Here is a 14,370-nt window from a genome sequence, read left to right as displayed (position 1 = left end):
CTGCGGCCCCAAGTTCAACTGTGAACATCAAGAGTCCTCCATGACTGCACCCTCGTCACCCTCGCCATCTCCATGTCCCTCTATCACGAGGCGGCCGAGCTCCTACTCACCTCGCCGAACGAGGGTCGTAGCCTCAAAGCCCGCGTCTTTCGCCGCAAGGACCTCAAGTCCCCACCAGCCCAGCTGTATGCCCTCGTGCTGGAGACGTGCAAATGGAGTGCCGTGCTGAAGGACATTGTCGAGAAGAGCGAATTGCTCAGGCTCGAGAGAAAGGTATCTATACCACCCCAACCCTCATGAAAGGACGTGCACTCACTGAGACGATGCAGCTCACGCCCGCACTGGCACTACTCCTGGTGCATGATCTGCTGCTATCAAAAAAGGGCCTTGCCCTCCCGCAGAGCCATGGGCTGAGTCAGAGCGTCGCGAAGCACAAGGGAAGACTCAGCTCCGAGTTCACACGTGCCAGACTACGACGGAAAGCACCAACCGTCGACGCACTGAGAGAGCAGGTGGAGGCTGAGGCTGCTGGTGATGCCGAGGGCTATCCCCGCTGGGTGCGAGTGAACGCGCTGAAGACGACGGTGGAGGAGCAGCTGGAGACTACTTTTATGAACTACGAGAGGGCCAGCGCCCTGAAGGAGGTCATTACCACCAAGGCTCGACAGGCTATGTGGATCGACCCCCACGTACCAAACTTGCTCGCTGTCACCCAGGGCACGGCGCTGTTCAAGACGGAGGCGTACACGTCGGGCAAGATCATCCTTCAGGACAAGGCGTCCTGCTTCCCCGCGTACCTGCTCGACCCCCGCGCGGAGGATGGTGATGTGATTGATGCCTGTGCTGCGCCGGGCAACAAGACGACACACCTGGCCGCGGTCCTCCGCAGCCACCGACCCGAGTTCGACAGCCCGCCACAGACGGTGTATGCATTCGAGAAGGATCCGGGCCGGGCCAAGACCCTGGAAAAGATGGTCACCATTGCCGGGTCGAGGAAGACGACAAAGATTGGTCCGGGGCAGGATTTCCTGAGGGTCAACCCCCATGATCAGCGATATGCCAACGTGGGCGCGCTGTTACTCGATCCCAGCTGCTCGGGCAGTGGGATCGTCGGCAGAGACTCGATGCCCGAGTTGCATCTCCCTGAAGCGATAGGCGCCAGCAAGAAGAAAGCAGCAGAGCCTGGCAAGACGCTCAAAAGGAAGCACGCGGAGGCGGCAGCGCCAGAAGAAAACATACTGCGGGACGACGACGGCAACGAGACCATTGTCAAGTCGGAGAAGGACCTCCAGTCTCGTCTGGAGGCCCTGGCTTCTTTCCAGCTCACGCTCGTCTTGCACGCGCTCAAGTTCCCGCGTGCGACAAAGGTCACGTATTCGACATGCTCCATCCACGCAGAGGAAAATGAGTCTGTTGTCATGAAAGCCCTCCAATCCGACGTGGCTCGGCGGCGGGGATGGAAGATCCTCAAGCGAGAGGATCAAGTTAGCGGTCTACGGGACTGGGACGTCCGTGGCCTGAGTGAGGCGTGCGACGGCGACAAGGACATCGCGGAGGGTTGTATACGGTCTTATAAAGGCGATGGGCGTGGTGTCATGGGATTCTTCGTCGCGGGGTTCGTGAGAGCCCCCGGCGAAGATCTACTGGAGGAGGAGGGGCCGTATATACGGGATGAGGACGGCGTCATTGTCCGTGATGGGCAAGGCATGCCGGTGCTCAAGTCTACGGGCGAGCCAGTCACTTTGCGGTCCAGGGACGCCGAAGAGGAGGACTTTGTTGACGACGGCGACGACGACATTGAATCAGCCAGCACGGACAGCAGCAACAGCGGCAGCGACGACGACGACGACGACGACGACTGTGGTGAAGACGAGTGGGCTGGTTTCGGAGATTAGAGTGTTTGAGACGAGCAAACTTCTTAACTCTTTTCGATTAACAAGGGGAGAAGAATCGTATCCACCGGTAGGTTGCTTGCGTCGTTGTGCAATGCCTCGGGACGGAGGGTGGCCGAAAGGAGCTGTTGTGCACGCAGAACTGCAGATTGCTGCTCGGCAATGGCGTGCCGAGCGACCAACTGGGTTCCTTTTTTTTTATTTGAATGCCGGCCGCACCGGTTTTTACGGGTCTCTGCGGCGGCAGACAGACGGACAGTGGGACAAGCGAGTGTCTACCTTTCGAAGCAAAAGTGGCGTCGACGATAGATGGTGATCTATAGTAAATCTTCTGGCGCCGACCGTCATGTTGGATCTGGGGGACCATCCAGCTGCGCACAATCCAGCTTCCCACATGCCAGTATCGATCTCCGTACGTACCTCGTCGGTGCGCGAGGGTTACAAATCTTTGATCCGGGATTCGGGGCCGGAACGGCGTTAAGGGGGAGGGACCAAGGATGGATGGATCTCGTGGTGGGTGCCATCGCGTGCGGCTGGCTGGCCGGCTACATGCATGATAATGGCTAGCGGCTGGCTTGCTGTCTCTAACGGATCATTCAATCATCGAGCAGCAGTCTGTCTGTCTTCTCGAACAATGACGTCGACCAGGGCCTTGCAATTGGTCTTCCCCTTTCTTGATGGTTGCGAGCTTGCCAGCGACGCAATGCTGACACCACGACACGACAGAGCAGACGAGTAGACAAGCAGACAAGAGCAAGAGGAGCAGGAGCAGCAAGCAGGCCTGGATGATGGTCAATATTTCACAAGCAAGCATCATTGTCGACAGACAGCTACGCATCGACCGAGGTTCTTTCGCGTCGCCCTGCCAGGCTAGTGGCCTGCCTGGTACGGCCCACCTTTCCATCTATTATCGTTCATCTGCCTCGCTACGCCGACGGGTGGCTCCACACCACGGCCGGGTCACGGCGCAACAGCCAGCAAGCCAGAGGAGGGAAAGATGGGTGGCATTCAAGTCCGCCGCCTCGCGCCGTCAGAAGCAGCCGAAACCCGTTCGCTCATGACTCCCGCGTGGGCCCCCCGTCCCTCGTTTACCAGGTTCCCTGGCAGCTGGAGCCTGGCATGCCCTTTTAATAATACAGATATCCGTACAGCCCGCTGAATAAAGGGCAGACGGGCTAACATTCTTTTTTTTCTCTTCCTCATACGTACCCAGTAATTAGGGATTATACAAGCAAGCAAGCGCAGCGGGTCCTTGTTCGCGTCCGACGGATCGGAAAGACAGAAAGAAATACGGTCCACGGCATATAACAATCCTGGGCGCGCCACCATACTACACACTACGTGCTCACCCTGTCACTCACTCACTCACCTCTTCCTTTGAAACAGTGAACAGACATCGTGGACACTCCGTAATCACTCGCCCACGCAACAACAGACTCTGGCCAAGATGGCCCCGTCCTCACATCACTCCGCCTCTTCGTCGTCAGCCTCGTCCACTTCTGCGACTATGACCGAACGCGACCCGGAGAGCCAGCAGCCCAAGGGCAACCAAAAGGTGAACTATGTCCGAGGCCTCATCGACCAGGCCGGTGTCACGGACGCGGTCCTCAACCACCACTACGCCGGCGAGGGCACGGATGAGTCGCCCTACCTCGTCGAGTTCCTGCCCAACGACCCCTACAACCCCATGGGTTTCAAGCGGTCGCGCAAGTGGTTGATCACCATTGTCCAGGCCTTTGCGACCCTGTCCGTCTCCTTTGCCAGCTCGGCCTTCTCGGGCGGCCTCGCCACCGTCCTCTACGACTTTCGTGTCTCGCAGGAGGTCGCCATCCTTGGCGTCTCCATGTTTGTCCTCGGCTTCGCCATTGGACCCCTCTTCTGGGCGCCCCTCTCCGAGATGTACGGCCGCCAGAAGCTCTTCTTCATCACCTACATGGCCATGACGGCCTTTGAGGCCGGTGCCGCCGGCGCGCCCAATATCGAGACGCTCATCATCCTCCGCTTCTTCGCCGGTGCCTTTGGATCGTCGCCCCTGACGAACGCTGGCGGTGTCATCGCCGACATGTTTGTGGCCAACGAGCGCGGCATCGCGACCAGCATCTTCGCCATGGCCCCCTTCCTGGGCCCCGCGCTCGGCCCCATCGCTGGCGGCTTCCTCGGCCAGGCACACGGGTGGCGCTGGGTGCAGGGCATGATCACCATCTTCAACGGCATCCTGTGGATCTTGAGCACCGTCACCTACCCGGAGACCTACACCCCAGTCCTGCTGCAGGAGCGCGCCAAGGCGCTGTCCAAGAAGACGGGCAAGGTCTACATCTCCAAGCTCGACGTCGGCCAGCCCAAGCTGAGCGTCGCCGCCCGCCTCAAGGGCGCGCTGCTCCGCCCCTGGATCCTGCTCTTTGTCGAGCCCATTGTCCTCATCACCTCCATCTACATGGCCATCATCTACGGCACCCTGTACCTGTGCTTCGCCGCCTTCCCCATCGTCTACCAGCAGGGCCGAGGCTGGAGCCCTGGCATCGGTGGCCTGGCCTTTATCGGTCTGGCCGTCGGCATGACCATTGCCGTCGTCGGCACCATTTTCGACAACAAGCGCTATGCCCGCACCGCGGCCAAGCACAACGGCGCGGCGCCCCCCGAGGCCCGTCTGCCGCCGGGCATGGTGGGCTCCATCCTCATCCCCGTGGGCATGTTCTGGTTCGCCTGGACCAACGGCCCCGACGTCCACTGGTCCGTCTCCATCATCGGATCTGGCGTCTTCGGCGCCGGCATTGTCCTCATCTTCCTCTCGCTGATGACCTACCTCATCGACTCTTGTAAGTGTTCCCTGCATTGCCTCTGATAATCGATCGCGTGACTGACCAGGAAACAGACGTCATCTTCGCCGCCTCCGTGCTGGCGGCCAACTCGGTGCTCCGCTCCCTCTTTGGCGCCGCCTTCCCCCTGTTCACCTCGTACATGTACGAGGACCTCGGCATCCACTGGGCCTCGTCGATTCCGGCCTTCCTCGCCGTCGCCTGCGTGCCCTTCCCCTTCATGTTCTACTACTACGGCCACCGCATCCGCGCCAACGGCAAGTACGCCTCCGAGGCGGCAGCCGTGCTGCAGCGCATGCGCACCAAGACCGAGGATAGCGGCGACACCGTGGGCGAGCAGATGCAGATGGAGCGGACGAGGAGTAACGCGATTCCCAACTGAGGGGAGGCAAGAGAAGAAGAAAAGGGGGAAACTCATTCAACGGCGTTTGGGCGGCTGGCTGGACATCAGACATTGTGCATGGGAGGCGTTTTCGATACTAGACCTTGAGATCCCGAGCTTGCTGTGGACTGGACACAGAAAGCTCAAGCGACATTCAGTCGATACTACACATAATAAAGTTCTCATCAGTGGAAACTATGCGCAATATAGTTCACATTCATCGATACTATCCGCTATAGAGTTCTCATCAAGTGCTTAAGATCAGCCGCTATGGTTCATAGTCCGCGCCTAGGTAAAGCGCTGACTCAGCCTACCCTGAACCACCACAGACTAAGCCATTAGTACACCTAACGTTGTATGTAGACTAGCGCAGCCTCCCCCATCCGTCCCGCCATCAGTTCAAGGTTGTCGCGTCTGGCACCACCTTTTCCATCGCGCGCCATCCTGGACGCGTAAATTATCCGACGCTCATCCAGTCCATCCATCCATCCAGTCTTGCACCTGTCCAAACGATCCGCTCCCATTCTGACCACACGACACCTCCAACAGACAGCGTCGCTCCACAGCCAAGCCGGGGCAAGCCTGCGATGGCTGCCCTCTCGTCAGAGCACAGCTCTCCAGGCGACTCGACGTCATTCTACTCCGTGCCCGAAGGCAACTCGACGACCGCGAGCAGCCCGCTCAACAGCGACCCTAGCCCCTACCGCGAGGCGCGACAGTTTGGGTACACCCTGAAGCAGGCCATCAAGATATCGCTGGAGGAGAAGACATGTAGGCAGAACGCGGGCCTCGGGCAACCCCGAGTAGGATGAACAATGGCTGATCCTGTCCAGACCTGTCCGGCCTCAACCTCTGCCGCAGCGCGCTCGCGGCTGGCGCCTCGAAACGGAAGAACCACGCAAAACCAAGGCCCGTCCCCATCCCGCCGCCCAGGCATCTGGCCCTCATCGCGACACTAGCCGTGCACCCCGAGCAGACCACGCGCGCCGAAAAGGGCAGCCAGACGGTCGTCTCGTCGCATGCCCTCGACTACCTCTGCAGCCTCCTTCGCATCGTCGGGCCGCTCCATGCCGACTTTCGAGATGCGTTCCAATTCCTCCACCTCGGCAGGCCGGGGCGCAGATCAGGCTACAATAGCCACGGCAACAATAGTGACTTGTCCGACTGTGAAGCTGAATCCGACGCCGCCGACCGACTGAGGGGTAAACTCGCCAACGAGAGCTCGCTCTGGCACCGGGGCCGGGACCTTTGGTCCGTCCTGGGATGGGCGCTCAACTGCAGCTCCCTGTATCCGCAGCGATGGCGGTACTGGAAGCCATGGCTGGAGTTCATGGCCGACGTGCTCGAGGCGGACTGGCGCGAGCGGGAGCGGCAGGACCTCGACGCGTACGAGGCGGATGGCAGTGTCGGCGAGGTGCCCCTAACCCTACGGCACGACTCCATGATCGCCATGTACATGGACGAGCCGCAGGGCGGGCGGCGCGGGTCGCCCAAGCTCTTTGTCAAGGCCATCCTGGCGGACGGCAGCGATCTGTCGTCCGCCGCGTTCCCCGAGGTGTTTGAGAAGGAGCCACGGGGACGCAAGAAGGAGTCGAGAAAACGCAAAAGGGAGAGCATCAACATTGAGAGCGGCAACTTTGGCGACTATCTGGACGACGACGCCATCTCCTCGGGGGGCTCCGAACCACCGACGCCACAGAAGGCTCGGTCGTCGGGACGGCCGCCGCGGGAGACTACGTTTGGGGAGCAGCACGCCGGGTTCGTCGAGTCCATCGACATCCGGCTGCGCCTGTTCAAGCTGCTCTCCCTGGCGCTCTGGCAGTTTCGCAAGTTGGATGAGATGGACGACCTGTACATTGAGTTTGCTGCCGGGCTTCGGTTGCTTTCGCTGCCAGCCTTTGCGCTCGTTGTGACGCAGCGGCAGAACGCACTCATCCCCGAGACGCACACCACCGTCCTCAAGGCGCTGTTCCACCACCTGTTGTCGCGGTACAAACAGCCGGCCTTGGTGGATCCAGAGGCGGAGCAAGCAGCGGCCCTGTCAAGCATCATGCTCGCGAGGTGCTACGCCCTGCACGCAGCCAACAGCACGTCCGCCGAGGACAATGCGAAGCTGTCCATTGCGATCGAGAGCGCGCTGCAGCTGATCTGGATGAGCAACAAGGTTGGCAACAACAGGGAACTGAGAGAACTGGTGGCGGCTGTCGAGACGGGGATCGCGGCACGCGAGAACAAAGTCAAGGTGAAGAGGAAGAGCGGCAAAAACACGGCTGGTGCGGCCGAGGCGATGGCTCAGGATATGTTGAGCAACTCCTCAGAGCGGCTGCGGATGTTGTTGGACGTGATACAAGCTACACATGGGGCGGCGGCATGATGTCTGTGCTTGGGCTGCTGACTGGTCGAAGTGACTGACGACACACACGATGGCATGAATGAGCGGCGTTTGTCTGGAGAGATTTTTACAAGGATACCACATTGTTCGGACATGGTCTGGCGTTTCGACTTGAATTCCTCTCCTTATGCACAATGATACAGATAGTAATTACATGAGGATACCCAGCATCTTTTTTCCCTTCTTCTTCTTCATCGTTGCTTGCCGCTCCCGGGCGTCCAGGCCTCTGGCTGCCAATTCTCGCTCGGTCCACTAGACCTGTGCGCTGCCCACGGATCATCCTTCTCTTTCGCCTTTGTGTTCTGCTGCTGCTGCTGTTGCTGTGTCGTCTTCTCCTCCTGCCGCTCGTCCTGCTTCAAGGGACCCTTGGACCCAGGACTCTGCAGCGCCGGCGACGGCTGACCCGTCTGCTGGCCGGGCGCATCCATCACCCGCGGCTTGGCCGCCCACCGGGCGTCCGCCTCGGCCGCGAGCACGCGCATCCTCGCCTGGCGCGCGACGTCGTCCTTTTGCTCGCCCACGGTGGGCGGGTCGTCGCGCGTGTAGCGTAGCCACTGGTGCCACTGCGGCGAAATGTGCACGTCCGAGAGGTGTGTCGAGCGCGGGTACTTGACGATGCGGCGCCAGCGGGTCGCCTTGTCGACGCCGGCGAGGCGGAACTCCCAGTATGTGAAGCCGTTGAGGTCAAAGCCTGGCTGTGGGTTAGCATGCAAGGGCCTTGGGGAAGGGCAGACAGTCGTACCGACGAGGAACTTCCGCCGCCAGGGCAGACGGAGAGCCTTCCATCTGTACCAGGACTGCGCCAGGATACCGATGCGTCTTGAGGGCGGCATGGCTGTGTGTGTGTGTGAGTGTGAGTGTGTGTTGTGTGTGGCTCACCGACGGCTGGCGCTGGCGCACCTTTTCGCGATGATGAGGTCAATCAAACGTGCACTAATAATCAATGCTGAATTATGCATCGATGCATCGAATCCCGATCGGACAGGGATTGCCTCAGCCACATTCTCCAGGTAAGTACGTACCAAGTACGTACGTTATTGAAGCTAGCACACAAGGTATTGCACGTGTAGCTTAGCTGCGTTCCGCCCCGCGACTGCGCCACGGCCCTTTGCACTCGACAACACCTTGGCCGTTTTGCCCACGTATCTGGGTAAGGTACCTATGCTTCCACGACTCGACCCTGTTTGCGACAAAGTTCTTTCGACGTCGACTGAGACGCGGCGCCCCCTTCCTCAGAGGCACTGCTATGCGCCGCATGCCAGTCTACACGTAGCTACCAGGTGTCGCACCCCCGCTATCGCATTCCGCACCAGTCAGAGAGAGAGACCCGCTGCTGCCCAACTGCTCAACAAGGTGACGACAGGAAGTCGCGAGTTCGATTCCTTCTCTATCCAACAACGGCGAGTGATATCGAGCACAATTGCACCATGGCTTCCGTTTCATCATTGGACAAGGACTTGCGCAGGGTGCGCCTCGACAAGTACACGCCAGCGGCGGCGAACGAGGTGCGCTCATGGATCGAAGACACCTTGGGCGAGACCCTGCCGTCGCCCGACATCCTCGAAGGACTCAAAGATGGTGTTGCGCTCTGCAAGTGGGTGCTTTCCCCCGAGCTGCTGTCATCATCGAGACGAATTGTCCGCCAACTAACAATCGCGCAGGCTGGTCAACCTCGCCGTCCCGCCCCCAGGCGTCAAGTTCAAGCAGTCCGCTATGCCTTTTGTGCAAATGGAGAACATCTCCATCTTCCTGCGCGCATGCCAAGAACCGCCACTCAACCTCCACCAACATGACACTTTCCTCACTGTCGACCTGTACGAGCAAAAGGACCCTGCCCAGGTCCTCCAGTGCCTGGGCGCTTTCTGCCGAGCCGCCCACGCGGCGAACCCGAGCCGATTCCCCACGGCCATAGGACCTAGGAACAAGATGAACGTCGCCGAGCCACGGAACTCGGCGCCCTCGACGCCGATCCGCAACAGGGGTATCTCTGTGACGAGCAACACGTCCTCGGCCTACGGCTCGAAGCCTGTGCTCCCACATCGGACGGGTGATTCAGCCTCGGGGCGGTATAGCCCGACTAAGAGTCCCAACAATGGCGCCAGCTCACCTGGTCCTGTTAGTAGCTGGAGTAAGAGGGAGCACGAGGGCGCCACATCGCCCGCGTGGAACATTGCACAGTATGGATACATGGGTGGTGCGAGTCAAGGAAATCTGGGCATCGCCTTTGGAGCACGGAGGCAAATCACCACGAGTGGTCCTAAAGTGCCAAGCCTCGCTGACAAGGAACGCATGCGCAAGGAGAAGGAGGCAGAAGAAGAGAGGGAGAGGCTCGCGGCGGAAGAGGACGAGCGGCGGAAGCTAGAGGCGGAGGAAGAACGCGCCAGGCTGGACGAAGAGCGCAGGTGGGAAGAGGAGACCAACCGCGCCCGTGAAGAGGAGCGTCGTAGAGCGGAAGAGGAGAAACGACGGTGGGAGGAAGAGGAGCGCGAGTGGAGGATCACCGAGGAAAAGCGAAGGCGTGAGGAGAAGGAGGCCGAGGAGCGTCTAGAAGCTGAGCGCCGGCAAATCCGAAGTCAGGGGGGCAGCACACCCAAGGGCTCACTCAGCAGTCAGCACCGAGCGGGGCAGGACACTGGCAGTGGCGACACAAGATACGGCGACAGGATCAAGCAGCTCGAGAAGGAGCTGGAAGAGGCTCGCCAACGAGAGGCCGAGTATGAGCGCGAGCGACAAGTAAGGAGTGGCGGCTCGAGTCGTGCCATCAGCACGGGAGACAAAGACGCCAAAGACAGGGCCAGGTCCAAGAGCAGGGGAGACAAGGATGCAAAGGCCAGAGCTAGGTCCAAGAGCAGAGGATTGGGCGAACCCGGTCGTCAGGACTCGTACGTCCGTGGTGAGCGAGAGGTTCTGAGCACGGCGTGGAATCGACATCAGAACGGCGCCGACTACGAGGACATCCCTGAATCAAAGATCTCGTCTCCGCCAGCGCGATCTCCTCGGCCCCTTCCGAAGCCTACAGTCGAACCTGAGCACGTCTCTCCACCACCGGCGCACACCACGCCAAGTGCCCCGCGTCCTCTGCCCAAGCCAGCTGTGACCCCAGAGGCTGCCTCGTCCTCGTCCTCGTCCTCGTCCTCTCCGTTCAACGCTGCTCGCTCGCCTCGCCCTCTGCCCGAGCCCACGGCTAGGTCGTCTCCAGTGACGAGCCCCAGCGCTAGCGGCGGCGGGGGACGACCCCTCCCGGACCCCAAGACGTACTCGTCACCCCCTTCCGCACACGCCAGCCGCACAGACCGTTACCTCTCATCCAACCCGGCGCCTTCACCTTCGGGCCCGCAGCAGACGTACGCGCGCGAACTCGGCGCCACAGCAGAGCAGGACGGCGAGGACCGCCGCCGCGTCCGGAGCCAGCAGCAGACGAAAGCCGGCGGATGGGCGAGCAAGTCTCTGCTCGAGCGGGAGATGGAGCGCGAACGTGAGAGGCAGCGGGAATGGGAAGAGGCGCAGAAGGAGACAGCCGCCGCCGCCAGGAACTCGGATGGTGTCGACGGCATTGGCGGCGGCATCGGCGGGAAATGGGACGTCAGTCAGTGGAGTGGGTTCACGGGTGGTGATGGGCAGAACAAGGGCACCCAGGGCATCGGTGCTGGGCGAAGGCAAATAGTCGGTCCCCGGCCGTTACCTGGCCCCAAGCCATGAATAAGACGATGTGAATCTGATGGAACTTTTAGTTACTATTGCCATGGGACAGGGAGCTTGGACAAATACTCAGTGAAGTGTCCTCCGATGTTTCGAAAATAAAAACACAAAAGGAGAAACATTAGAATAATAACCATCTTGACAGATGCCTGTGACAGCACCAACACCTTCGCTATGTACGTGTAATCATCGCCTGCAACTGACCCGTTGTTCTCATAAACACCTTCAGTCGGCCTGAGAACTGGAGCGCATCCCGGAACTACCTGTCCCTGTCCTCCGCAAGATTGTTATATATATATGGTGGATTTTCTTTGCTTGATTTTCCAATATGCCACAAACCCATTCGTTTCCGCTGTTAACAGTGACCTTACACTCTCGCTCTCGCAGTCATGCCGCGGCGGCAGCCTCTGTCCGACAACGTTGACACATACACCACCCCCCGAGACTTCCTAGTGCCCATTCTCGACGTTCCTTGACGGGCATGGTGATATCATTGTAGTGATTGAGGATCTCTTCCCCTTTCTTGATGCCCCCGGACCGTCCATCAACCCTCTCCTTCTTGGCCCACAAAACCATGCGGCCGCCCCATTCCCATGTGACATTGGGATCGCAGTCGTGGTTCGCAAGACACCAGTATGGATGAACGGCCGCGACGTCAGGCCGGCCGTCTGCATATGTCTTTCTCGCCGAGGCAGTGCCCCTGAATTTGGCGTACAGCGTGTTGACGAGCCACAGGTCGTGGCGCGGCAAGGTCTTGTAAATGTCAATGTCCATCTTTTCGAGTACGTGGAGAGGCGTCTCAATATTGTATTTGAACGAGAATGGCAGTGTCCACTCGGGTGGCGGTCCAGCATTGGGCGAAGGGTCAATGTCGTTGCTTCGGCTGGGCACAAAGTCGCCCCAGATAAACTTTACTTCGCGCACGTCGAGCGGGTTGACGTCCTCGTGGGCGGCGAGAGCAAGAACACGCGAGAGAAGGAGGAGGTAGAGGGTGTCACCCGTCTCTTGTGCTTCGGGATCCTTGGCGATTGCATCAACATCTTGATCGCAGACAGATGGGTGGTACCGCTCCTGCGCCTGGTCGTGGCAGTATTGACTGCAGAACACGGTGTCCTGACACTCAATGCAGTCCACTGGTTCATCTTCGCTCCCGAGAGGCGGAAGATCGGAGCCGCAGGCATCGCACAACGAATCCTTCAGCCTGTTGTTCGCAGTCAGCAGCGAATACTCTCTGAGCACCGCCTCGCCAGGTTCAATGTCCTCCTTGGCAAAGACACCGAGTTGTTGGCAAGTCGGGATCACATCGTATTGATCAGTTTCACTCTCGCCTTCCAGCAGAACAGGCAAGGTTGCTGCACGGACTTCGCACTTTGGTGCCATGTGCGCCAGGTCGGCGTTGATCGCATTGAGTGACTGGGGATCGAACCGGTCGGGCTCGTGGTCATTCCAGGGGTAGACCTCGCGCCGCACGAGGCCGTCTTCAGGTAGGTCGTCAATGTCAAACTCGTCTCTCCCAAGTCTCCGTCGCGCAAACGTTTCGATATGACCTTTGCAGTTTAGTAACTCCCGGTTGCCTGGCGCCACGCTGAGACCTCGCTGGCAGAAGGTAGCCGAGCTCCTAAGGCAGCCGCACAGGAGGAGACTCAAAGACAAGATCTGAAAGGCACGGCCAGAAGCAAGGACTGCGAGACGATCTAGTTTCTCTTCATCAGAGGTTGCCTTGGCGTTGAACTCTGCCCAACCTGCGGACAATTCACCAAAGTTCAGGATGTCTGGCACAGACTGGCCGACATGACTTCGGAGCGCATCCGAGGCCTGCTCGTGATATTCGAAACCTTCATCGCGAGCTTCATCAGTCAGGAGCAGGGCACGGTACGCATCGCCAGCGGCAAGGTCAGGATAGCCCAGTTCGGAGTAGGCTAGGGCGCGTCGAAGATACGTGATTGCGTCGTAAGGTTGTTTCTCCAGGTCATCCGTCAGGTGTCGTCGCCTCCCCAAAAGATATTCTCGGAGCTCCGGTTCAGTCATGATGACTCTGACGAACCCTGGGCGAGAGCAGTAAGATGAAGTCGACGTCAAGATCAAAAGACAATGAGTGACGGCAGAAAGGCCCTTTTGTCCCCACCAGTGTCGTTGATGAAGGCTTCTCCCAATGTGCTTGGGCGAGGGCACACAGCGAACGACTGAATAGCTTGAGACTCTGGGACTAAGTCTGGTGAAGCTGTTGGCCGGGCCGTTCCAAGATTACTCAGGAGCCAGGCCGTTGGGATTTTCAATGCCGGTTGCCAAAGAGGGTGGCCAATGAAGCTCTTGGACGAGGGTGTAGTGAGGCAGTGGCCACAATTCACTACTTAGACTAGAGGGTGCTCTCCAATGACAGTTGCTGACGTTCGGAGCGGCCTATCGATACAAAGACCGAAGTGTGAAAAGAGGCAACTCGGATGCGTGTCAAGTGCCACGCGGTTCCTGCTGTGGACGCCTCGTGCAGGTTGCGATCGGCAGTCACAGCCACAATGTCAAGCGTTGTCGCGTTCCAACTGGAGCTTCCTTGGTGAGAGGCCCTTGGTGAGAGGAGAGACTGAGTGCAGTATTTTCGGGATCGGAGATAGCGTCTTTGCGTGGAGAATGACTGGAGGCTCAGGCACAGAGCAAGGGTAGGCCGGTAGATCTCGCCCAATTGAGTCGAAGAGGACTGGAACAGTGTATCTTACGGAGACGGTGTACGGCAGTGGTGAGCCCAGGGCAGAGAAGGCAGTGGAATCGATGGGAACGAGGAGGAACATGAGGGATGTGGGCAGATTAATGGAAAAAGGTAAGCAAGCAGTGCCTGGAGGAGGGCCATGGCAGGCAGGAAGTTCCAGATTGGGCAGGGGAACCAGAGTACGCGGTTGCATGACTTGATAATATTGGTTGGATGGACCCTGAATGAGACGGGGGCTGCGCAGTTCCTGCTAGGGTCCATCCAGGGCACTAATCGAGGGTCCAACGACCCCTCCCGCTCCACCCTGGTCGCTGCCCTGCAGTGTCTACCAGAGTGCTGCTCGTTCCGCCCGGAGCTCTGTCTGAGCGGTGGGTCCGAGTGCAAGACTTGAGAAGTCCAGTCGCTGCCTTGAGCGGAGCTCCAGTCATTGTTGGAGGGACTTGTTGTTGGAGGGGTTTTGGAGCAAATACAGCCTCTGCGAGTTTGCG

At 59.4% G+C, this 14,370-nt stretch overlaps 6 protein-coding genes across 6 annotated transcripts; 4 read left to right on the top strand and 2 right to left on the bottom strand.

Moving 5' to 3' along the window:
• Positions 1-72: 72 nt before the first annotated feature.
• On the top strand, positions 73-1,895 carry J7T54_006153 (uncharacterized protein; the record flags this gene model as incomplete). Its single annotated transcript, XM_051504374.1, has 2 exons — positions 73-273; positions 330-1,895. The coding sequence occupies 2 exons, from the start codon at positions 73-75 to the stop codon at positions 1,893-1,895; spliced, it is 1,767 nt and encodes a 588-aa protein (XP_051366670.1).
• Positions 1,896-3,339: 1,444 nt separating this feature from the next.
• J7T54_006152 (putative MFS-type transporter-like protein) lies at positions 3,340-5,090 on the top strand (the record flags this gene model as incomplete). The annotated part of the gene is made up of 2 exons (XM_051504363.1): positions 3,340-4,708; positions 4,765-5,090. 2 exons carry the CDS (start codon positions 3,340-3,342, stop codon positions 5,088-5,090), a joined length of 1,695 nt encoding a protein of 564 aa, XP_051366669.1.
• Positions 5,091-5,677: 587 nt separating this feature from the next.
• J7T54_006151 (uncharacterized protein) lies at positions 5,678-7,464 on the top strand (the record flags this gene model as incomplete). Its single annotated transcript, XM_051504352.1, has 2 exons — positions 5,678-5,861; positions 5,924-7,464. The coding sequence occupies 2 exons, from the start codon at positions 5,678-5,680 to the stop codon at positions 7,462-7,464; spliced, it is 1,725 nt and encodes a 574-aa protein (XP_051366668.1).
• A 209-nt stretch (positions 7,465-7,673) lies between these two features.
• On the bottom strand, positions 7,674-8,315 carry J7T54_006150 (uncharacterized protein; the record flags this gene model as incomplete). Its single annotated transcript, XM_051504341.1, has 2 exons — positions 7,674-8,173; positions 8,225-8,315. The coding sequence occupies 2 exons, from the start codon at positions 8,313-8,315 to the stop codon at positions 7,674-7,676; spliced, it is 591 nt and encodes a 196-aa protein (XP_051366667.1).
• Positions 8,316-8,909: 594 nt separating this feature from the next.
• J7T54_006149 (Transgelin-like protein) lies at positions 8,910-11,181 on the top strand (the record flags this gene model as incomplete). Its single annotated transcript, XM_051504330.1, has 2 exons — positions 8,910-9,076; positions 9,144-11,181. The coding sequence occupies 2 exons, from the start codon at positions 8,910-8,912 to the stop codon at positions 11,179-11,181; spliced, it is 2,205 nt and encodes a 734-aa protein (XP_051366666.1).
• A 387-nt stretch (positions 11,182-11,568) lies between these two features.
• Positions 11,569-13,209, bottom strand: J7T54_006148 (uncharacterized protein; the record flags this gene model as incomplete). Its single annotated transcript, XM_051504319.1, has 1 exon — positions 11,569-13,209. One exon carries the CDS (start codon positions 13,207-13,209, stop codon positions 11,569-11,571), a length of 1,641 nt encoding a protein of 546 aa, XP_051366665.1.
• Positions 13,210-14,370: the final 1,161 nt, after the last annotated feature.

The sequence above is a fragment of the Emericellopsis cladophorae genome (genome assembly GCF_022114955.1).
Source record: "Emericellopsis cladophorae strain MUM 19.33 chromosome Unknown NODE_1_length_1489480_cov_119_871856, whole genome shotgun sequence".
Lineage (NCBI taxonomy): Eukaryota > Fungi > Ascomycota > Sordariomycetes > Hypocreales > Bionectriaceae > Emericellopsis > Emericellopsis cladophorae.
Note: the sequence above shows the minus strand (reverse complement) of the source record. Positions and strands in the feature narration are given on the sequence as shown.